Source organism: Nannospalax galili, unplaced genomic scaffold (assembly GCF_000622305.1).
Source record: "Nannospalax galili isolate Female #2095 unplaced genomic scaffold, S.galili_v1.0 scaffold582, whole genome shotgun sequence".
Classification (NCBI taxonomy): Eukaryota; Metazoa; Chordata; class Mammalia; order Rodentia; family Spalacidae; genus Nannospalax; species Nannospalax galili.
Window position 1 is genome coordinate 2,194,469 of NW_008349130.1, and position 22,938 is coordinate 2,217,406.

Genomic DNA, 22,938 nt, shown 5'->3' on the forward strand with positions numbered 1-22,938 from the left:
ATGGCCAGTATTCTGTTGTGACTTCACCCAAACAGGATCTCTTTCTGTGTACATGGGACATGTTCATACTGTACTCTTTCTCTCTCTGTCCTTGCTCAGTTTGTACTCTAGGGCTATCATGTTTACAGCATACTTAAAAAGCTTAATAGAGGGTATTTGAAAAGGGTGTTCTAGTGAGAAGCATGATCAAAAGTGATTTGAAGATCACCCATTGACAGTGTTTTGGGTTTTCTCCATCTTAGATTGTGGCAGAGTGTCAACAGGAGTACAAAGAGAAGCTCCAAGGGCTGTGTGATCTCCTCACCCAAACTGAGAACCGCCTAATTGGTCACCAAGAAGCCTTTGTGATTGGAGATGGCACGGTTGAGTTAAAGAAGTACCAGTCTAAGCAAGAGGTAGGCTTTGTTTTGTATGGCAGCTACGCATCCATGTTAAATTTGATTAGGACCATTTTGAAGGCCTTTAGGATTATTGATTAAGCACAGGAGTAGGTTTATCAGAAGGGATCCAGGCACGAGCTTAAACTTTATTTTAAAAGCTTGATTTCACTTGAAAAAGACTAGGTAATTCTCTTGACTTTTTTTTTGGTGGTATAGTGAATCAAGGAAATAAAAAGGAGGTTTGGTCATAGAAATGCCTTGCATGATAATTTAAAATTGAATCATTTTAGAGCCAACCAACCCACTTGTGGGTCAGAAGTAGCCTTCAGTTTGAGATCTTTCTCTTTCTGAGCCTCTCCTTCCTGTTCCTCTCATCTTTCTGTTTTTCATCCCTTTTTATGTAAGGAAAAGGGGAAGGGATAACAAAAATGACAGAGAAGAATATCTTTATTCTTATGTTAGAAGAAAGACATTTTCACTATAACTACATAGCCCTTGTTTCAAATTCAGTGTTGTTGTAACTCAATGTCTGAGCCTCAGTTTCTTTCAGTGAATATACCTCTTTTGATACAGTATGTTAAGGCTAAGTAAATATTAAATCACTAGCACAGTTATGTCACATAGTAGTGCTTAGAATGTAGCATCTTCTTCAATTCAAATGCTCGGAAAAACTTGAGAAAGCTGAAGATAAAGTATGGGAAAAATACTAAAATTTAATAGCATGTTATGGAGAGTGAAAATGTATAATAACACAAATTTTCCCTTTTTTAAGAGGAAAATGGCATAAAGAAACTTCTTCTTTTTAGACAAAGGAAAGCTATAGCCATGTAGAAGAAGTCTTAATCCTGAGCTCCCTAGCAGCCAGGGCTAAGATAGAGATGCAAAGTATCAGTTACTTTTCGTTGCTATGATAAAGCACCATGACCCAAAGTAACTTAATAGAAGGAAGAGTTTATTTTGGCTTACAGTTTCAGAGGAACAGTCCATAATAGCAGTGAGGACATGGTAGCAGACAGCCAGATCAGGAAACTGAAAAATCACATCTTTGTCTACCCACAGGAAGCAGAGCGAGAACTGGAAGTGGGGCAAGGCTGTAACCATGTAAAGCCTGCCCCCTCTGATGCACTTACTTCAGCAAGGCTGCATCTCTAAAGGGTCTATGACCTCCCCACGCAGTACCTCCAACTTGGGACTAAGTGTTTTCATACTTGAGCCTATAAGGGACATTTCTCATTCCACTCCCTGGTCATATCATAATGAAAAATGCATGTAATCTAACTTTAAAGGTCCCCATAGTCCTTCACTGTCTCAACACTGTTTAAAAATCTAGTGTCTTGAGTTTCTTTATTTTCTGTATTTTGTGTGTGTGTGTGTGTGTGTGTGTGTGTGTGCGCGCGCGCGCGCGCAGAGAAGACAGGGACTCTTTCTGTAGCTTGCCTGGAACTCTTTATGTAGACTAGGCTGGCCTTGAAGTTCACAGAGATAAGCCTGCCTCTCCCTCCCAAGGGCTGGGATTAAAGGTAAATTCCACCTGGCTCCAAGTTTCTTTGACATTCACAGCAGTCTTTGAACTGTTAGCCCCTGTAAAATCAAAAGGCAAATTATGTACTTCTAGCATACAATGGCACAGAATATACATTTCTATTCCAAAAAGGAAGAATAGGGCATGGTGAGGAAATTCTGGAGCAAAGACTGAAACCTAGCGGGGCAAACACCAAATCCTATAACTCCATATCAGGTGTCTGGAGCTTTAGTTTCATAGGGATTAGATGGCTTTGTCCTTCCAGCTTTTTTGCCTGCAACATGCATCTCTTGGGCTGGTTCCACTCCCTATATGCAGCTCTCCTTGGCAGATGTCTCATGGCTCTGACATTTCCAGCAACATGGTGTCTCCATCATATCCCAGACTTTACTTCCACTGCTTTACACAATGGCCTCTCACAGCCTCCTCACAGGGTGTCCCCTGCCATGTGTTGCCTGGCCCCAGAAGCTCTCTGAAACCCAGAGGAAGAATCTACAACCCCCTTACTCTTGCATCTTTCATGCTCCCAAAGCCAGCACCACCTGGATGACACCATCAAGTTCAGTTGCCATCTTGGGATGGATCCTTGTCCCCTTTGACTACATTAGCAGCAGCTTTTGTAAGTTATAGTAATTGCTTTCTAGGAGCAAGCAACCCTTGGGCTTTCTCTTTTCACAAATTTGAAGCTTAGCTGTGGGGTCTTGCCCTCAGGGCACCCTTGCCATTATTCCAGTGCAGAGCAGGAGGCCTCTCAGTGACCCTGATCTCCTTAACAATTACAGAATATGCCTGTTATTATAACCTTAAGCTTCCTAGTGCTCTTTTTCTTTCCAAACTGTACATTTTTTTGCCCTTTTTTGCCATTTTTCTCTTCTTCATTATAGACCTGCATAAAAGTTACCAATAATAACCAAGTCATGGACTCAAAGTTATGCTGTCTTGAAATTTCTTCTGCCATGTAAATTAGTCCATTACCTTTTAATTTAGGCTCACATAAATTTTAATTTCACGGGGAGAAAAGAGTTTGATTCTTTGTCAGAGTACCACACAAATAGCTTCTAGTGCAGTTGAAAATAGAGGCCTTGGTCCTTCTGAAACCTCTTGAGCCCACCCTCACAGTCCACATTGCTTTCAGCACTCCTGTCTTCCAGGCTCCTGTAAGAATGGCTCATTAAGCTCTACTTATAGCACTCAGCTATTTTTCTTGTCTACAATTCCAAAGTTTTCCACATTCCTTCAAAAGCCAACATGGTCAGGTTCCTCACAGCAACAGCCTACTCTCTCAGGAGTCAGTTTCTGTATTAGCTATTATTTGTTGCTGTGATAAAATACTAAGACCCAAAGCAACTTAATGATAAAAGCATTTATTTGGCTTATAGTTCCAGAGGAGTAAGAGTCCATCATGGCAGGGAGGCATGGTAGCAAGCAGCAGGCGTGGTGGCAGGAACAAAAATCTGAGGGATCACCTCTCCACCCACAAACAGGGAGCAGTGAGCTAACCGGAAGTGGGGTGGGTAGGCTATAAACTCTCAAAGACCATACTCAATGATGTACTTCCTTCAACAAGGCTGTACTTCCGTTCGATTTTATGACCTCCTCAAACAGTACTACCAACTGGGGACCAACTGTTCAAATACTTGAGCATAGGGGGACATTTCTCATTCAAAACACCACATATTGCATAGTATATAACCTGGTATTTAAGAAATGAAAGCATCTCAGTTTGCTGGAGGAGTTATTTTCTTTTTTATTCTGAGCAATAGGAATGTGTTTAAAAATCAGTGTTTAGTCAGCTGTAGGGGCCAGTGGAATCATAGCACTTGGGAAACTTAAGAAGAAGATCAACAGTTTTAGACCTACCTAGGCTACATAGTGAGACCCTGCTTAGAAAAAGAATAAATATTACCACAAATTTACAAGCTTTTAGGAATGTGTTTATATAATTTCATGCAAATTTGCATCATTCATATACAAGCACCTCAATGTTTTTAATGTTTTACAAGCTATATTCTTTACTTAGGCATGAAAAATTCATGTATTTTTTACTGATGAGATTTTAAATTCTACAAAATATATTGTAATGGGTGCAGTAATGTACTCTAAGTACTTTACTTCATAGGCTTTTTAAAACTTCATTTGTGAGAGTCTCCTTACTTACCATAACTGTTTTAGAAGTTCAGTCCTGCAGGAATTAAGGAAATGACATAATAAAATACTTTTTCATTTGTGTTGTAAGGAATTACAGAAAGATATGCAAAGAAGTGCACAGGCATTAACAGAAGTCGTGAAAAATACAGAAATCTTTTTAAAAGAGAATGGGGAAAAGCTGTCCCAGGAAGATAAAGCTTTGATTGAGCAGAAACTGAATGAGGCAAAGGTGAAGTGTGAGCAGCTGAATTTAAAGGCAGAACAGTCGAAAAAGGAGCTGGATAAAGTTGTGAAGACAGCAATCAAGGAAGAAACTGAAAAGGTGCATCTCCAAATGTATGGTAGACTATTGCTGTGTCTAAAATGATTACCATAGCAGCTTTTTGATTCTGTGACGCATATCTGGTGGTGGTGAGCAGTGATCAGCACTAAGAGGTAGAATTCTGGCACTCCGGGTACACAATTGACCAAGTACTAACAAAGACTGGGAAAGCTGGCTTTGCCCACTTTACTTTTCTTAGAATTGAAGTGGGTAGTGAGACTTTGGACTGGTAAAACATGTAATCACTTGTCAGTTAAGTAAGTTAAAAACTTGAAATTTAGTTTTAAAGGCAGTGGAGGCTTTAGAGTAACTACTTACTACCTTAGGATTTAATTCCAGTGTGTTTCCAATATGTATCAATTTATATAAAGTTATCTTGGTTTTTTTTTAATGCATTAAACATTTGGGCTGCATCTATAATACTGGAGACCTTTTCACACCCAGGTTGCAGCTGTGAGACAGCTAGAAGAGAGCAAAACCAAAATAGAAAACCTTTTGGACTGGTTGTCAAATGTTGACAAAGACTCAGAAAGAGCAGAGACAAAATACACTCAGGTGATTGAACAGAATGGATCCCATTTTCAAGAAGGCGACGGCAAGTCAGTGATTGGTGAAGAGGATGAAGTTAATGGCAACCTACTGGAAACAAGTGTTGATGGGCACGTTGAGACGACCGAGGAGAATCTGAACCAGCAGTACCAGAAAGTCAAGGTGTGTTGTTCAAACAATGATATTGTCATATTCTATTTGTGGGTCAGTAAAGATACAACAGCTTAGCACAACCAAGCCCTGTTGACCACAGAGAATAAAGCCCTCATTACCCTCACCCCAAGTTCATCATTATTGTCGCATATAAATTATTATGAACGTTCTTAGCAAGTAAAAATAGTCAGAAATAAATCATTAGATATGGCCATCTCTGCATAGGTGAAGCCATAGTACAAGACATTAAAGAAATACTAGTGACAGGTAACATCCCAGAGCTGTTGACAGTGGTCAGGCATGCCTCTCAGGTTCTTTCTGAATGACCTCCATTTAGTCTTCCTAGCTACTCTTTAAGGTTTTAATTTTCATTTTATAAGAAAACTGCAGCTCATTAAAATAGCTTACCCGGGTTACTCATGTAGTAAAGACAGAGATTGGGTTTAATCTCCATCATATCTTCAGTCTCTGCTGATCTCTACTGCATGCTTGCAGACCAGCTTGCTACGCAGCCTTGAGCTCACTTACCTCCATCTGAGCTCAGCCAGTGGGGACGGTGCAGGCTGCTGTGGAGATCAAAAGCCTCCTACATGGTGAAAATGAAAGCTCTGGTAAATGCTGCTACAGGAGTAAAGGCAGTGGAAGGAGCCAGACAGGGTCTCCCTGTAACCCCAGCTGGCCTGGAACTTGCTATGTAGACCAGGCTGTCCCAGATCTCACAGAAATCAACCTGCAAAGGAGCCATTTTAAAGTGTCCCAGAGTTGATACTTCTACCTTAGTGCTTTGCTTGGCTTTTTGGTGATTGATGGCTTGCCATTCTTAGTCTCCTAGAATCCAATAGGATGTTCTCTGTGAGATTCTTTTAGAAAATAAAACTGAAGCCAGAAAAACAGTATTTGCTAATCACAGGTCCCCACGGCTTTAAATCATAAAGCTAATGAACTCCTGAAGGAAGTTTATGATGACCAAAAAAAAAAGTCACAAAAGTTAGTAACTTAACCAAAGTCCTGAAAAATATCAGTGAGTGGACTTTAATATGAAGAAGTCACCTAGACCAGTCTTTGTTTTAGTCCATAGCATTTTTCTTCTGAGATTTTTACTTCTAAGACTAAAAATCTGAGAGTCCTTAAGGCCTGGCCTGCTGCTTGAGTTGAGACAAGGCCAGAGAACTCAAGCCAGAGATGACAGCCCTCTGCAGCTGTGCCAGGCCAGCCAAGCCCTTTCCTCCCTTCAACCCGAGAGCACTCATCTGGAAGAGGAAGGGCCCTGATCTGATGACCTCAGGTGTTCTATATGCCCATCCTGTCGAGGGCAAAGCCATGCTGGCGAGCAGCATATTCAAAGGCCCAGTATGTCGGAGAAGAGTTTAGACAAAAGTATCCTGTGCTCATGGTGTGTGGACATTGGTGCTGATAGTGAGAATGCACATAATGACCTCTGTGTGCTGGCTGACTGACAGCAGCTTCTAAGCAAACACTTGATGGATTGTGGAGCTTCTAAGCCCTTTTCACTTTGTAGCAATCATTTCACTCTGCCCAATTCAGCAGGGTGGTTGCCATGAAGGGATGGGGATGGTGCAGCAAATAGATAGCAGTTAAGTTACATGGTGTGTGTGGCAGAAGGTGGTAAGCATGAAGGGAGAGATGTTATTATGAGTTCATTGAAAGTAGTTAGTGCACTGTTGTGTCCGTTTTTAGTATTTAAATCTAGTAATTAACCCACAGTGATTAGGTTGTGTGCAGAGATTTAAAGGAGATGGAAGATGGCACAGTTGAAAGAGTTGTCACTATACCCCAAAAAAACAAAAAAACAAAAAAAAAACAAAAAAAAACCAGGTCGTAATTGCGGGCATGATGGTAGATATGGGACCAGCAGAGACCAGAGTTAGCAGAGACACCTAAGGCAGCCATCAAGTCCGTGTGAGCCATTCTAAGAAATGTAGAAAAATACTCAAGGATTATTATCCTTTGCCGTACTTGGATGGCATAATGGAAGCAGATTCTCATAGCTGGAGGGAAGGGAGCTTGAGATGCCCAGGGTCTTCCTGCCACCCTGAAATTGAGGTTATTGGTGGTCCTGCACAGCTGTGACCTATTGGCAGCACCACTGTCCAAGAGCTCTGCTTTCCTGACATGTGCCAGGCTCTGCAGGAATTTCTTGCATGTGATCAGAGGTGTTCCTTACAGCACATCTGCAGTGTGTGGTGTTCATCATGTAACGTCCCCATGTCTGCTAGGCAGGACACTGAGGTCCAGTGATTCCAAGTATCTCCAGTGTCCTTTTTCCTTTATTTATTAGACTACATACTGGCCTTGCTTAATTATTGTTTAAATGTTTTCAAATTCACCTATAAAAGGAGCATATATATATAAAACGGCTTGAAAAAGGCAATGAGAAGCAAGTTGGCTTGTTGAAGCCTAGTCCTCATGAGGCCTTCGAGTGCTCCCAGCAGCTCTAAAGCTGTGGTCAACTTGTTTCCACACAGGCCCAGCATGAAAAGATCATGGCCCAGCACCAAGCTGTCATCGCAGCCACACAGTCTGCAGAGGCATTGCTAGAGAAGCAGGGCCGCTATCTATCACCCGAGGAAAAGGAGAAGCTGCAGAAGAACATGAGGGAGCTGAAAGCGCATTATGAGACCGCGCTGGCCGAGTCTGAGAAGAAGATGAAGCTAACGCACTCGCTGCAGGAAGAGTTAGAGAAGTTCGATGCTGATTACAGTGAGTTTGAGCACTGGCTACAGCAGTCAGAGCAAGAGCTGGAAAACCTGGAGGCGGGCGCGGATGACTTCACCGGTTTGCTGGCCAAGCTGAAGAGGCAGAAGAGCTTCTCAGAAGACGTGATTTCACACAAAGGTGACCTGAGGTACATCACAATTTCTGGAAGCAGGGTGTTAGAAGCTGCCAAATCTTGCAGCAAGAGAGATGGCAGCAAGGTTGAGGACAATATTGACACTTCCTCCACCCACAGAGAAGTTCAGCGCAAACTGGACCACGTGACAGACCGATTCCGGTCTCTCTACTCCAAGGTAACTGTTTTTTTTTTTTTTACGTGGAAGGTCAGTGTGTGGTATATTTTTCACTCTGTCCGCTTCACTTTTGTTTTGGGTTTAGAAGGAAAAAAAAAAAAATCTAAAAAGGGATATGGAAAAAATAGTAATTTCCAGTCTTATTCATCCATTTTACTCCTGAAAAAAATGTGTTTAGCAACTTCAGGGGCTGGAGAGATGACTCAGCAGGTTAGAGCCCTGGCTGCTCTTGCAGAAGACCCAGCACCCACATGGAGGCTAACAACCGTCTGTAAATCCAGTTCCTTGGGATCCAGTGCCCTCTTCTGACCTCTGCAGGCACTGCACGACACAGGTGCACTTATATGCATACAAGCAGTACATTTATACACATAAAATAAAATAACAATAAAATTTAAAATTTCAAAGAAATATTCTGCAGTACCAAATTTGACCACAAGATGGAGTATGTGAACTGAGCAGAGGGAGGGGCTCAGTAGATCCTGTAGATGTAATTTTTACTTTCTTAATGACTAATGTTCTATCGCTTTTTTAAAAAAAGTTCTGTGAAAAATTAAAAGTTTTTTTAGCCTGAGCTAGGTGCATTGATGCATGCATATAATCCCAGGACTCCAAAAATTGGGCAGAAGGATCTTAAGTCAGAGGACAGCCTGGACTGTATAGCAAGATCCTGTCTCAAAATCAACCAAAAAGTAAATGAGTGTGCTGAAAACCTAAGGACATATTTTTGTGCTTGTAATATAAGCTGTTCAGACTTAGCTTTGATGAAGAATGATTTTCAGAACTATTTTTAAAGATTTATTCTATTTTTATTTATGTGTGTGTGCCTGTGTATGTGTATGTACCTGCAGAATCTAGAAGTGGTTATCAGATCTCCTGGAGTTGAAATTACAGGTGGTTGTGAGCTGCCTAACGCAGTTGTTTGGAACTGAGCCCAGGTCCTTTGGAAGAGCAGCAAGTGCTTTTAGCCACTAAGCCGTCTTTCCAACCCCTGAAGAACATTTTTGACTCTTGGACTTTCCTTTATTTTAATGTAAATTATTTGCCCTCTTTGTGTTAATCAATCTTATGCAACGTGTAGAAATGACTTATAAAATGCCTTACAAGTTTTCTATTAACTTGTATATATGTCATGTGTAATGGTATGCCTGCCTACTCTAGTGTTTGTTCTTTTCTAAGACTCAGTCACCAATATGGTTTTGAGTTGTTGTAAGTCTAGAAATTTCTCATTTTTAGGTTACTTTTGGACTTCTCTACATGAGAAAACCTTAACTTTGATTAAAATCTAAATCCTCCCATCCCGTTATAGAGTTAAGTCTTAAGGCTGTTTGACACCGAAGAAAATAATGGGTTTTAATCTCCTTTTATCTTCTCTTGTTTTTTAGTGCAGTGTCCTTGGAAATAATCTTAAAGATCTAGTGGATAAGCACCAACACTATGAAGATGCCTCATGTGCACTTCTTTCTGGGCTCCAGGCCTGTGAGGCCAAAGCAAGCAAACATTTACTCGAACCTATTGCTGTGGACCCCAAAAATCTGCAAAGGCAGTTAGAAGAGACCAAGGTAAAGGAAAAAGAAGCAGGGAGGGAGAGAGAGTGAAAACAAGTCCTTCAGTACTCCTACGGAAAGGTTTTCACACTTGGGTGCTAGAGGCCGGGAGACAGTGTGGAAGTATGCCGTTTTCAGAAGGGTTCTGACTTCACTTCTTTGTTATCCGTGACTTTTGTCCCACCATTACTTAACTGGTTTGACATTGCTGTTATTACCTGCATTCCGCTGTACCTGTCCCCTGCCCCAGCAAAACCCTGTGTTATCCAGTCCACTTACTTAGCTTTGTACTTCTTAAATTTTTTGGTGCTCCATTATAATTAAGCTCTGTAAAGGCAGGTGTGTGTCTCTTCTGCTCATTGCTGTATTCCAGTACCTGAAATATTGCCCGGCCCAGTATATATGCATAGTAAGTATTTGTTCAAGAATGGACGTGTGGAAGAAAGCTGCTGTCATATTTAAAGCATTGTGGACCCTTGTGGTGCCTAGAAATATGAACTTCAGGCGTTGCCTGATCACAGAAAGTCTTTCAGAAATGCAAGCTTGATGTCATAATCACATGACTCCCAAACTCTCAGTCTGGCAAACAATGGCAAAGCTAGTCTCTATTTTATTTTTTAAAATCCAAAGTATATTTTACAATTCTAAAGTAGATAATTTTTTAAATAGTCAATTCTTATTCAGTGTGAGTTGAGCTAGAAAGTTTCATTGATCTCTACTACATAGTTTCTTGTTGCAAGTGGGTATGCTATTGGAATTGCTAGGGTCAGCTGGGCCCTGGCATCCCTAAGAACCTAGGCTTGGCCACTCATCCTCAATAGGCCAATTAAAGGATGGTGAAAATCACAAAAAAAGGATTCATTCAATGTGTCACATTGGGAAGAGAAACAGAATCCCATCTTTGGGGTTTTGGCTTGAGGTTTAAGTGGAGGGCAAGAGGGGTGCATAGCTCAGCAGCCCTGGTCAGGTGTGGCCTTGCCCATCATTGGTCCGTCCTTATCTTGGCTTCAAGTCTCAAGGAAGGTGGTCTGACAAGTTGTCAGTCCCTCTCTGGCACCAGTCCCTACCTGGCTAGGGTGCAGCACAGATAGGCACTGTCTCTTTCCGGGCTGGAGCATTTACAGTGCCCTCTAGTGGGCAACAGGAAGGTGTCCTGGGCCAGGCCAGCGTCCCCAACCTGATTCAGCTGCCTGCCTCCCTTATACACTTTCAGCTCTGTTTTCCATTTATTTGATTCCATTTTCTTCCTGTCTTCCACAAGTCTGAAAAGAGACCTGTTGTAACAGTTTAGCTTCTCTTGACTGGGTATTCAATGACAGCATATGTGGTGAGGGCAAAGGAGATACGGTGACTCTTAAGGCCATTATTTTGCCAAGAAGTGCTGGTAGTTTAAAATAATTAAGATTGGCTTGCAACATTTAATTAGAAAGGTAAATATTTAAATTATAAGAAAATAAAGTTTTCAGGTTAGATCTGTATAAATGCATTGCAGCCGATAGAAAATTATTACATAACTAGAGCAAAACCAGGGGAAGGAAGCCCTGAAAGAACTCTAGCTTTCTAATTAAATTGCTGCAGGGACTAATTTTAGAACAGAAGACCTAACTTGTTTGTAAGTGCTGCAGAAGATTCCTAATGCAACGACTGTCAAAGAAATACAAAAAGCACTGTGGTATTTCAGAGGAAGGCTTCTGCTTCAGCCCCAGTATAATGTTAAACAATTAAATGTTCAATTAAGGTTATTGCTGGTGTCTTTGTATGTAGTAAGCATAAACTCCTAGGAAGAGTAGACAGTCTTATTTTTCTGTTTTAGTAACAACATTGGACAGTTGCTAAGCTGGGAGTGGAACTGGGAGTGGTGGCACACACATCTAATCCTGTCACCAGGGAGGCCAAGGTGGGAGGATTTCTGGGAATTTTGGCCACTCAACCTGCTACATAGTTAGATCAGTTTAGACTGTAGAGTGAGACCCTATCTCAATTTTTTTCTTTCAGTAACATAAACACATAAGACTATTACCAAAAAGTCAGTCTTTTCTAGATAAACATATGTCCTTGTACCTGTATTTATTATATCATAAATGAATTTCCAGTTAGTTCATTTGGAATATAGTATCCAGTGGCATATTGTTAGCATAATTAAAAAATCTGTTAGCTTTGTTGCTGACCATCTGATATCATTGGGCTATAATAAATTTCCTTAAAGGAAATTCTAAGGTAAAACGAGATTTTAGCCCCATATGAGGCACAGAACACAGGCGTCTGAGACCAGGGGAGAGAACTGGATTTGGAACCAGCTGTGGGACTCAGTCACCTTGACCGTTGATGCAGACCTTTGAGACTTATAGTGGTCTCCAGGATGATGCAAAGTCAGAAAAATTTCATGTACTGAGTAAGTGCCTGTAGCTGTAGAGACTGCCCTTTTCCTGGTACTGCCAAGGAGACCAAGGTCAGAGTTGTAGTATTTCCTATAACCAGGCTTCTCCCCTTCAGTTTCACTGAGATCGCCTCAACAATAAGGCCACTTGTGAACAATTTTCCAGTTTTGTTCCCAAGTAATAATATGAAGTATTACTATATCCAGTTCTAACCTGATGTAGTTGCAACTATCAACCCTCTTGGATATAATTATAAAGAACAAGACATGGGATGTTTTATAGAGAAGAGAATATTTGTTTTATAATACATTTCTAAGTTTTAAGGTTGTAACCAGAGACATGTTTGATACAGAATTTTTTAATACTGTGTTTATTTAGTTTGTATGTGTATGAGTGTTTTGCCTGAGTTCATTTAAGTGCACTGTGTGTGTGCAATGCCTGTAGAGGCCATAAGAGAGCATTGGATCCCCTGGAACTAGAATTATGGATGGTTGTTAGCCACCATATAGATGCTGGGAATTATGGATGGTTGTTAGCCACCATATAGATGCTGGGAACCAAGCCCTGGTCTTATGTAAGAGCAGCCAGTGCTCTTAACCACTGGACCATCTCTCCAGTCCTAGAACAGTAGATTTTTATAAGACCATGCTAACTTTTATATACATTTATTCATTCAGTAAACATTGTGTACTGGACCTATTGTTAGGTTTTTGTAAAGATACAAATATGATAAAACATATCCTCTGTTTTCAGGAAATTCGTATTCTAAAGGAAGGAAAATGGACTCGGGGATACCTTTAAGTTTATTTCATCTATTATAATGTAATAAGCTGTCTTTCACCTGTACCTCAGTCTGTAGCCAAGGTTTATACCCTAAAGGATTTATTTCATCTATCACTAACTGAACCTCTCTGATGTAAAGTCACTGGAGTATGAAGCATCTGTAGGATGGATGTTCAGGACACAGATCCCCTGCTGGCTGTTGGGCCATTCTGTGTGTGCTGCCTATGCAGCGTCATAGTTTCTTGGATTTTAACAATTAGTTAAGGAAAGTTACCATTAGCTTTAAGCATTTATTTTTAATACAAATAAAGTTGAAATAGAAAAGGTTTATTTGGTGTATTAGTTAGGGTTCTACAAAGAAACAGGACCAGTAGAATGAATATATATGTATAGAGATTTATCAGCTTAGCTCACAGGATAGAGTCCGAGTAGTCCAACAATGGCTGTGCCACACTGGAGAGGCTGAGAATCCGGTAGTCGCTCAGTCCACAAGGCTGGATGTCTCAGTAGTCCCAATCTGGTGCTGAAGTCTGATGAATTCCAAAAGATCAGCTAGTCTTCAGTCTACAGCAGCAAGACAAACTCACCAGCAAGAGAGAAGGCAAGCAGCAAGAAGCCTGGCATTCTCCTCTGCCTTGGCTTTTTATAGGGGCTGCCATCAGAAAGTAACACCCAGATTTAGGGTTTGTCTTCCAGTTTCAGATGATCCAATCAAGAAGATCTCTCTCATTCCAGTTAATCCCAGATCCAGTCAAGTTGACACTCAGGATTAGACATCACAAGTCCACCCCTTGTCAACTTGACACCCAACAGCATCCCTCTCTGTTATGATGCTTAATTTTCAAATGAAAACAATGTTGAGGTCATAATTTCACCTAACATGATATAATTATCCCATCTTACAATGACCAATGCATTATATATTTTAGAGTAGGTGATAAGGTCTTCGAGGAATGCTTAGTCCTTTAGTGTCTCATAACCCAATATAATCATATAGGTTCATAACACTTAACCACTTAACACTTATCTCAATTACACATTCAAAAAAGAATAACTCAAGTATCTGCTTAACAAATATGCACAAGCCTATTCTTAACCAAATAGGACAAAAATGCTCATGTCAGTTACAATCCACATTTCTGCAACTGGTCACGTGGCTCAAGTTGGTATTTGTAACTACCTTTGTCTACCACCCATTCTGTATTTCCTCCACCATCAGCAAGCACCTCTTCAGGTCTTGGCTCTTTCCCTGGAGCAGTGACCCATACTTTTATCCCTGAAGGGTCTGGGCCATTTGTTGTCCTGTCTGGATTGGGTCGTTGCAGTTTCCCATTGACCTTAAACACAGGACATGGTAACCCCAAAAGTTGCCTTAAGGAATCTTCTGCCTTCCAGATATAATCTTCATTACCTCCATTGTGAAGAACCAGTCCAGTTTCCCCCTGGTAGTCTGGGTCAGTCACCCCTCCAAATACTCTTATTCCTTTCTCAGCATGCTGACTTAAGGGCATCAGAAGCCCAAAGTATCCAGAGGGAAGTCTTAGCTTCCAGTTCAATGGAATGTTTGTTGTCTCTCCTGGCAGAAGCACTCCCTCCTTTGGAACCAAAACATCTAAGCCAGTAGAGTGCAAAGTCGAGGGTACAAGAAGCAAAAATTTTTGTAGTGGGTCACCAGGGGTGACAGTGAGTGGAATCATTCCAACTTCCATGCCTTGATTCCTGGACCTGTGAATCTTGGCTATAGGAGAAACTGTACCATATTTTGGATGCTGATTCAAAGCATACACTCCCTTCTGGAGGACCCTGCCCCAGCCTCCAGGCTATTGCCACCTAATTGGTGTTGTAACTGTGTCTTTAAGAGGCCATTCCATCGTTCTATCAAGCCAGCTGCTTCAGGATGGTGGGGATCATGGTAAAACCAGTGGATTCCATGACCATGGGTCCACTGTTGCACTTCTTTGGCTGGGAAGTGAGTTCCCTGGTCAGAAGCGATGCTGTGCGGAATACCATGATGGTGGATAAGACATTCTGTAAGTCCCTGGATGGTAGTTTTGGCAGAAGCATTACAGGAAAGGCAAATCCATAACCAGAATAAGTGTCTATTCCTGTAAGGACAAAACGCTGTCCCCTCCAAGATGAAAGTGGTCCAATGTAGTCAACCTGCCACCAGGTCACAGGCTGATCTCCATGAGGAATAGTGCCATATCAGGCGTTCAGTGTTGGTCTCTGCTGTTGGCAGATCCGGCACTCAGCAGCAGCTGTAGCCAGGGAAAGGCAAATCCATAACCAGAATAAGTGTCTATTCCTGTAAGGACAAAACGCTGTCCCCTCCAAGATGAAAGTGGTCCAATGTAGTCAACCTGCCACCAGGTCACAGGCTGATCTCCATGAGGAATAGTGCCATATCAGGCGTTCAGTGTTGGTCTCTGCTGTTGGCAGATCCGGCACTCAGCAGCAGCTGTAGCCAGGTCAACTTTCATGAGTGGGAGTCCAGGCTGTCGAGCCCATGCATAACCTCCATCTCTTCCACCATGGCCACTTTGTTCATGGGCCCATTGAGCAATGACAGGGATAGCTGAAGAAAGAGACTGACAATGCACAGAGTGGGTCATCTGATCTACTTGATTATTGAACTCATCTTCTGCTGAAGCCACCTTTTGATGAGCATTTACATGAGACACAAGTATGTTCACATCCTTTGTCCATTTGGAGAGATCTATCCACATACTTCTTCCCAAAATGTCTTTCTCACCAATTTTCCAGTCATGCTCCTTCCAAGTCCCTGACCATCCAGCCTAACCATTGGCTACAGCCCATGAATCAGTATATAATCTCACTTCTGGCCATTTCTCCTTCCAAGCAAAATGCACGACCATGTGCACTGCCCGAAGTTCTGCCCACTGTGAAGACTTTCCTTCCCCATCAGGTCTGCTGGATCATATGGCCCAAGGGGCAGAGCAGCTTGTACAGCAGCCTGGACCTGTTGAAGGGCCCTTTCCTGTTCCAGGCCCCACTCAAAGGTAGCTGCCTTCTGAGTCACTTGATATATGGGTCGTAGTAACACACCCAGATAAGGAATGTGCTGCCTCCAGAATCCAAACAGGCCCACCAAGCATTGTGCTTCTTTCTTAGTGGAGGGAGGGGCCAAATACAACAACTTATTCTTCACCTTAGAAGGAATGTCTCTGCATGCTCCACACCACTCAACTCCTAGAAATTTCACCGAGGTAGAAGGCCCTTGAATTTTGGTTCGATTTATTTCCTATCCTCTCATTCGCATATGCTTTACCAACAAGTTCAGACTGTCTGCTACCTCCTGCTCACTGGATCCAGTCAGCATAACATCATCAATGTAGTGGACCAGTGTGATATTTTGTGGAAGAGTCAGACAATCAAGATCCTTTGAACCAAGTTATGGCACAGTGCTGGAGAGTTAATATACCCTTGAGGCAGGACAGTAAAGGTATACTGTTGGCCTTGCCAGCTGAAAGCAAATTGCTTCTGGTGGTCCTTGTGAACTGGTATCAAGAAGAAAGCATTTGCCAAATCAATAGCTGCATACCCGGTACCAGGAGACATATTAATCTGCTTGAGTTTAGAAACCACATCTGGTACAGTAGCTGCAATTGGAGTCACTACTTGATTAAATTTTCAATAGTCGACTATCGTTCTCCATGACCCATCTGTCTTCTACATAGGCCAAATAGGAGAGTTAAAGGGAGATGTGGTGGGAATCACCACCCCTGGATCTTTCAAATCCTTGATGGTAGCACTAATTTCTGCAATCCCTCCAGGGATGCGATACTGGTTTTGGTTCACTATTTTCCCTGGCAGAGGCAATTCCAGTGGTTTCCATTTGGCCTTTCCAACCATAATAGCCCTCACTCCACAGTCAGGGAACCAATGTGGGGATTCTGCCAATTCCTAAGTATATCTATCCCAATTATACATTTTGGTACTGGGGAAATAACCAGAGGATGAGTTCAGGGACCCACTGGACCCACTGTCAATCTGACTTCAGCCAAAACTCTATTTATCACCTGACCTCCATATGCCCCTACTTTAACTGGAGAGCCACAATGCTTTTTAGGGTCTCCTGGAATCAGTGTCAACTCAGAACCAGTATCCAATAGGCTGCAGAAAGTCTGATTATTTCTTTTCTCCCAATGTACAGTTACTCTAGTAAAAGGCCACAGGTCCCTCTGGGGAAGGATGGGTGAGAGGTGAACAGCATAAGTCTTTGGTACTGTAATAAGGTCTTTCCTCAAGGGCACCTGGCCTTCCCTTCATTCAAGGGGTTCTGGGTCTATAAAGTGTCTCAAGTCTAGAAATTGGTTGACTGAGCAAGATTCTCTATTGCTATAATCCAATACTGACTTCCTGCCATTTGTCTTGAGCTTTTCTGCTTATACAGGTCAAATAAAAACTTAGTAGGCTTCTTATGTATGTGGTCCCTGGAAACACCATGATTGATTAGCCAGTACCACCCTGTGGTCCATTCGAGTCATGCCATTGTAGATATTGATTTGCCTTTGCCGCCCATTATGATAAGTACGCTCACCTTGTCTTTGGTAATTCAATACTGCCACCTACTCCAAGGTCCTGTTACACCTATTATATTTACATTTAAGTTAAGCAGTTGAGAAGCAGCATCTCCAACTGTAAGATTTGGCATAAGGAAAAGAGCGAAAACAAAGCTCTTCAAATGTCCTGGTGTCTCTCAGTACTTTCCATCTTATAACATCAGTAAAAGACATGTCCTCTGGGCCCTCCCATTGTGGAGGATTTGGCATTGCACTGCGAATCCACTTGAGCATACCAGTTTGCCTGAGCTTTACAATCCCTTCATCAACACTAAGCCAAGGGATATCAGGTATCTCCAGCTCACTGTCAGTAAGGCCATCTTTTGATAAATACCTCAGCCAACCAAGCAAATAAACTTTTAACACCCTTTTTAACTGCACCAGCTTACATATTAAACCTAGAATCTCTGGTCAGGAAGCCCATGTCAATAAACTCAGCCTGATCCAGTTTTATGTTCCTTCCACCATTATCCCATACCCTTAAAATCCATTCATTCCCAGACATATTTGTTAGGCTTCTGCTTGAATGAATTTGCAAATTCACTAAGTTCTTTAGTGGTGTAGCGCACCTCCTCATGGACCACACTTTCTATCTCTCCTCTAGGGACCTGCTTAGCTTTGAGTCTGGTTATAGGTCTAGAAGGCAACAATAACTGGGCCCTCAGGAACATCAGCTTTGTCTTGCTGAATGAGATTAGCTTCCTCAGTGGGATTAGTTGCCTCAGGCAAGGGCGGGCAGGGTGGGTCTGCTGAGTGTGGGGAGATTAGTTCATCAGGTGAATCAAATTCCTCAGGGTTCTCCCACACATCTCCATCCCAAGTGTCAGGATTCCAGTCTTTCCCTACCAATGCCCTCACCTTTACGGCTGACACCCTTCGAGGCTGGGAATTAAATTTGCATTGTAGGTCAGCCAAAGGTATAATAAGGGCTCCAGCTTGATTTTATGCAGCTTTAGCTCTCTGGCTGCTGGAGAGAAGATTCTCTTCCAGGGCACACTTGGAAACTTTTAAACTGTTGATTTAAATCTGGAGCTTGTCAATTTTATCATTAAGCTCATTGTTTATCTTCATCACTTTATCCAGAGCTGGTAGAAGCATCATTATTTTTCTTATTTTTCCTATTTTTCCACAAATTGTCAAATGTTTTATCTGTAGAGTCACTAAATGTCTTGCTCTTCACAAGAGGTGAATTAGGAAATTCAAATGCGTCTATCTCCATAATTGTTTCAAATAGTCTACACCACGGATTTTCAGTGCTCTCCATGCTACGTGAAGACTGAGTTGGAGAGCCTGCTCCAAATGCCAACAAGCCCATTAAAGAAATTCATCCTTTCAATTTTGTTTCTCTCTAACCACTCCTGGTACCACAATCTGTATTAGTCAGGGTTCTCCAAGGAAACGGAACCGGTAGAATGAATATATAAATGTATAGAGATTTATCAGCTTAGGTCACAGGATAGAATCTGAGTAGTCCAACAATGGCTGTGCCACACTGGAGAGGCTGAGAATGCATAGTCGCTCAGTCCACGAGGGTAGATGTCTCAGTAGTCCCAATCTGGTGCTGAAGGTCTGATGAATTCCAAGAGATCAGCTAGTCTTCAGTCTACAGCAGCAAGACGAACTCACCAGCAAGAGAGAAGGCAAGCAGCAAGAAGCCAGGCGTTCTCCTCTGCCGTGGACTTTTATAGGGGCTGCCATCAGAAGGTAGCACCCAGATTTAGGGTGTGTCTTCCAGCTTCAGATGATCCAGTCAAGAAGATATCTCTCATTTCAGTTAATCCCAGATCCAGTCAAGTTGACACCCAGGATTAGCCATCACATTTCGGTATTACTCTTGATACCTTCATTTATTGCCTGTTTACATAGAAACTTTCATCAAGGCCAGCTATCTGCCTAAGCATTGAGCAAGCTATGAAAAATAGCTGAATAGGATGGACCCTAGTTGGCAAAAAGGATAATTTTATTTTTTAAAAAAAAAGATGGTTGAATAATATTCACAGGGTCTCCTAGGGGGAGTACTGAACACAGCTTTTGGAGTGTTACAAAGGTTTCTCAGATGGGTTTAGAGGCTAAAAAAGAGCCAGGCTGAAGATGATGAGAGACAGTGGGGCTGGAGATATGGTTCAGAGGTTAACAGCACTGACAGCTCTTGCAGAGGACCTGGATTTGGTTCCTAGTACCCGCATGGTGGCTAACCATCAGTCGCTCCAGTTCCAGATAATCTGACACCCTCTTCTGGCCTCCCTGGGCATTGCACACATGTGGTACACATACATGCTGACCAGACACTCATACCATATAATAAAAATATTTAAAATAAAATTATTAACTGGAAAATAATAAACAGGGCTTGTTGGTTGACTTTTACATGTAGAAAAGGATTGAGAGATTATAAAAACTATTGGGATCCTTATATTTAAGACCTAGGAAATCAGATGTAAGCCCAAGAAGAAGCAAGTATAAGAAATGAGATGAGTTTAGATTTCACTGTTCTAGATTTAAGATTACTATCTCCGCTTAGATGAAACATTCAAGCTTTTAGAAGTCTGGGCCCATAGCCAGGGATACATTTATCAGAAGTTGGATGTGTGCTTTTCTTTTTATCTTGCATGTATATGTATGTATATGTGGTATGTGTTTAAATAGGATGCATGATGCTCATATGTGTAGGAGTACACGTGTGTGTATTTAGAGGTCAAAGGTTGATGTTTTGTGTCTTTCTCAGTTGTTCTCCACTTTACTAAGGCAGAGTCTCTGGATGAACCCAGAGCTTATCAGTTCAGCTAGTCCACCTAGCCAGCTTGCCCTGAGGATCCCTTGCTTTGGCCTCCCAAACTCTTGAGATTACGAGAGGGCCACCACACCCACCCAGCTTCTATGTGGGTTTTGGGGGTCTAAACTCCAGCTCTCATGCTTACAGAGAGCATTTTATCCACTGGACCAACTCCCAGGCGTGTAAGTCTTTGGAATCTGAATGCTGCATTGTAAATAAAGTTCAGGTACTTCTGTGAAGTTAAAGCCAGTTGTGGGGCCTGTGACTAGGCAGCCTACTTGGGCAGAAATCCATCTGGGGAGTTAGAAATTGCAGGGTCCAACTTCTAGGGCACTTTTCTTTGGCCCAGACTCTTTTCTCCTTCCCAGGGTGTGTGGAACTGTGCTCACCTAGTGATCTGTAGAGACCTCTAAGCTGAAAATCCAAGGACTTGTTAGTCTTGGCTTACATTTCCTCTGTGAGTCAGCTGGCACAGTTAACACTTTACAGTTTCTCCCTCTTTAACCTTTGGGTATGGAGTTCCTCTGGGCCTGTTTTCACCTTCTTGACCACATTAGTTATTTCTCCCCTCATCATCACATAAATGTAAACATCTGGCATGAGTTTTTCTACTTGCCTTCTCTGTGATGCTGTGCTCTGATCTGCAGCAATTTCCTCTGTATCTTGATTCACAGTTCTATTAGTAGTAGTAGTAGTACTATGTGTAGGAGTGTATTGTTTGCATTTATGTAAGTGCACCCATGTCATGCAATGCTTGCAGAGGCCATAGGAGGGTGTCAGACTCCCCTACAACTGGCGTTATGGATGATTGTTAACTGCTATGAGGATGCTGGGAACTGAATCCAGGTCCTCTGCAAGAGCAGCTAGTGCTGTTAATCTCTCCAGCCCCCTTGACTTACAGTTCTTACGGGTAGTTTCACTTGGGTATGGAGTCTCCTCCATTACCAGCTTGGTTATTTCTTTCTGTATCATGTTCTAAAAGCATTTAAATGAACCTTAAAGCAAGGTCTTCTGTACTCAAATTTACTGTCACTTGAGTATATAAATTCTAGTAGTTACCTAAGCCCCAAAGCCCTAAGTGTATTTCTTCCTCTTGTCTTCCTTTGTTCCTGACATCTTTTGTGGTGCTGGCTCATAGATCGTTTTGTGATGATGGGCGTGTTCTGGCATGTGCTCTGTCCAACAGCATAGCCATAGTGACTGATGGATAGTGTGTGGGAGGAATTACATTTTTTACTTTATTTGATTTCAGTTTAAAAATTACTTGTAATAAGCAGCTCTGTATTAGACATCCTGGCCTTGGATACTGTGAACAAGTCCTTGGAACTCCCCATCCCTATAACTTACTGTCCTTACTAGTCGAGGGAGCCTGAGTGGAGGAGCTGGCCTCAGTCCTGAAGAAATCTGCTTTGTTACTGCTTAAGCTACTCCCAGCTGGGCTTTCCATTTATCACTTCATTTCTTTCCCACTGTATTTTTCCTGTATTGATATGAGTTTATCCTTCCTATAGGACCTGTCCTTACTCAACACCTTATTCAAAGCCTTCAGTAATTCTTTGTTGCTACTAGACAAAATGTCAAGCCCTTAGCCTAACAACTGAGGTTATTTCAGCCCCATTTCTATTGATCACACACAGACATTCTCAAACTAGACGAGGCGTTTCTGTCTCCTGTGACCTTTTCTGCCTCATCTGTGTCCCTTCTATTTGTTCTGTGGGGAAATTTTCTCCACTGTGCACTATCTTCAGGGCCCATCAGCATCACCAGTACAATGGTCTTCACCCCACCTCACTCTTCCAGCATCACCGGTACAATGGTCCTCACCCCCCTACACTCTTTCAGCATCTCCAGTACAGTGCCCCGCCCCCCAACTCTTTCAACTTCTACTGACACTTTTTTCTGACCTCTGGAATGCATCACTTCCTGTAAGCATCATGTTGATTTTATTTTTCAGAGACTGTAACAACGTTTTAAAATTTTTTAGATGTTCAGTAACTTTTATCAAATTAAACAAATAAATGTGACTCAGTATTAAGTCAAGCACATAGAATCAGAAATAGTCCACAGATTCTTTTGTTTTTATTTCTTGAGTTGTTGTTGGGGTCTGAGAGTGGTACTGGGGGTGTTGCACAAGGCATCAAAGTAGAAATTATGGGAGAATATACAGTAACAGTTATGAAGTCAGTTAATAGGAAGACTGTTACATTTACTCTGTAGTATATTTCAAGACTGATTTCGCACGATCCAGGTTGGCTAATTGCTGCTTTATTTCCAGAACTCCAGGATACGTTTGTGATGATAAAGGTGTCTATGGTAGATAGTTCATTCTGTCCATTTTATCTTGTTTTTCCTTTTTGTGAATCTATTAGTCCTTCTGAGTATAATTGAAAAGCACTTAATCCCACAGGCTCTGCAAGGGCAGATATCAAGTCAGCAGGTTGCTGTAGAGAAGCTGAAAAAAACAGCAGAGGTGCTTTTAGATGCCAGAGGATCTTTGCTTCCAGCCAAGAATGAGATCCAGAAGACGCTTGGTAAGATGCACATTCTTCTGTTTCTTGCCTCTCGGGAAAAGTTTAAATAAATGTATTCTAATAGATATGAGGAAGATGTTCACAGAGGTAGATTGCAGCCTGTGTGATTTTTTCTGTGTAAAATGGTGCTGCTGAATCTGGGAGCTCTTACATATATGTATGTGTGAAATAAGAAATTCCCACAACAGATGGTGGTAAGCATGTTTACCCCAAACAACATGAATTAAAATCTGAGTAGAA

The 22,938-nt window shown here is 41.9% G+C and overlaps 1 protein-coding gene across 16 annotated transcripts in view; it reads left to right on the plus strand.

Annotated features, from left to right (window-relative positions):
- Dst (dystonin) overlaps positions 1-22,938 on the plus strand; it is a 489,235-nt gene that overhangs the window by 345,192 nt on the left and 121,105 nt on the right. For all 16 annotated transcript variants that reach the window (XM_029570107.1, XM_029570103.1, XM_029570105.1 and 13 more), the window contains 6 exons: positions 243-395; positions 4,139-4,372; positions 4,817-5,083; positions 7,561-8,103; positions 9,489-9,665; positions 22,575-22,698. In XM_029570107.1, the coding sequence (XP_029425967.1) occupies positions 243-395; positions 4,139-4,372; positions 4,817-5,083; positions 7,561-8,103; positions 9,489-9,665; positions 22,575-22,698 (1,498 nt within the window). The remainder of the gene's footprint in view (positions 1-242; positions 396-4,138; positions 4,373-4,816; positions 5,084-7,560; positions 8,104-9,488; positions 9,666-22,574; positions 22,699-22,938) is intronic.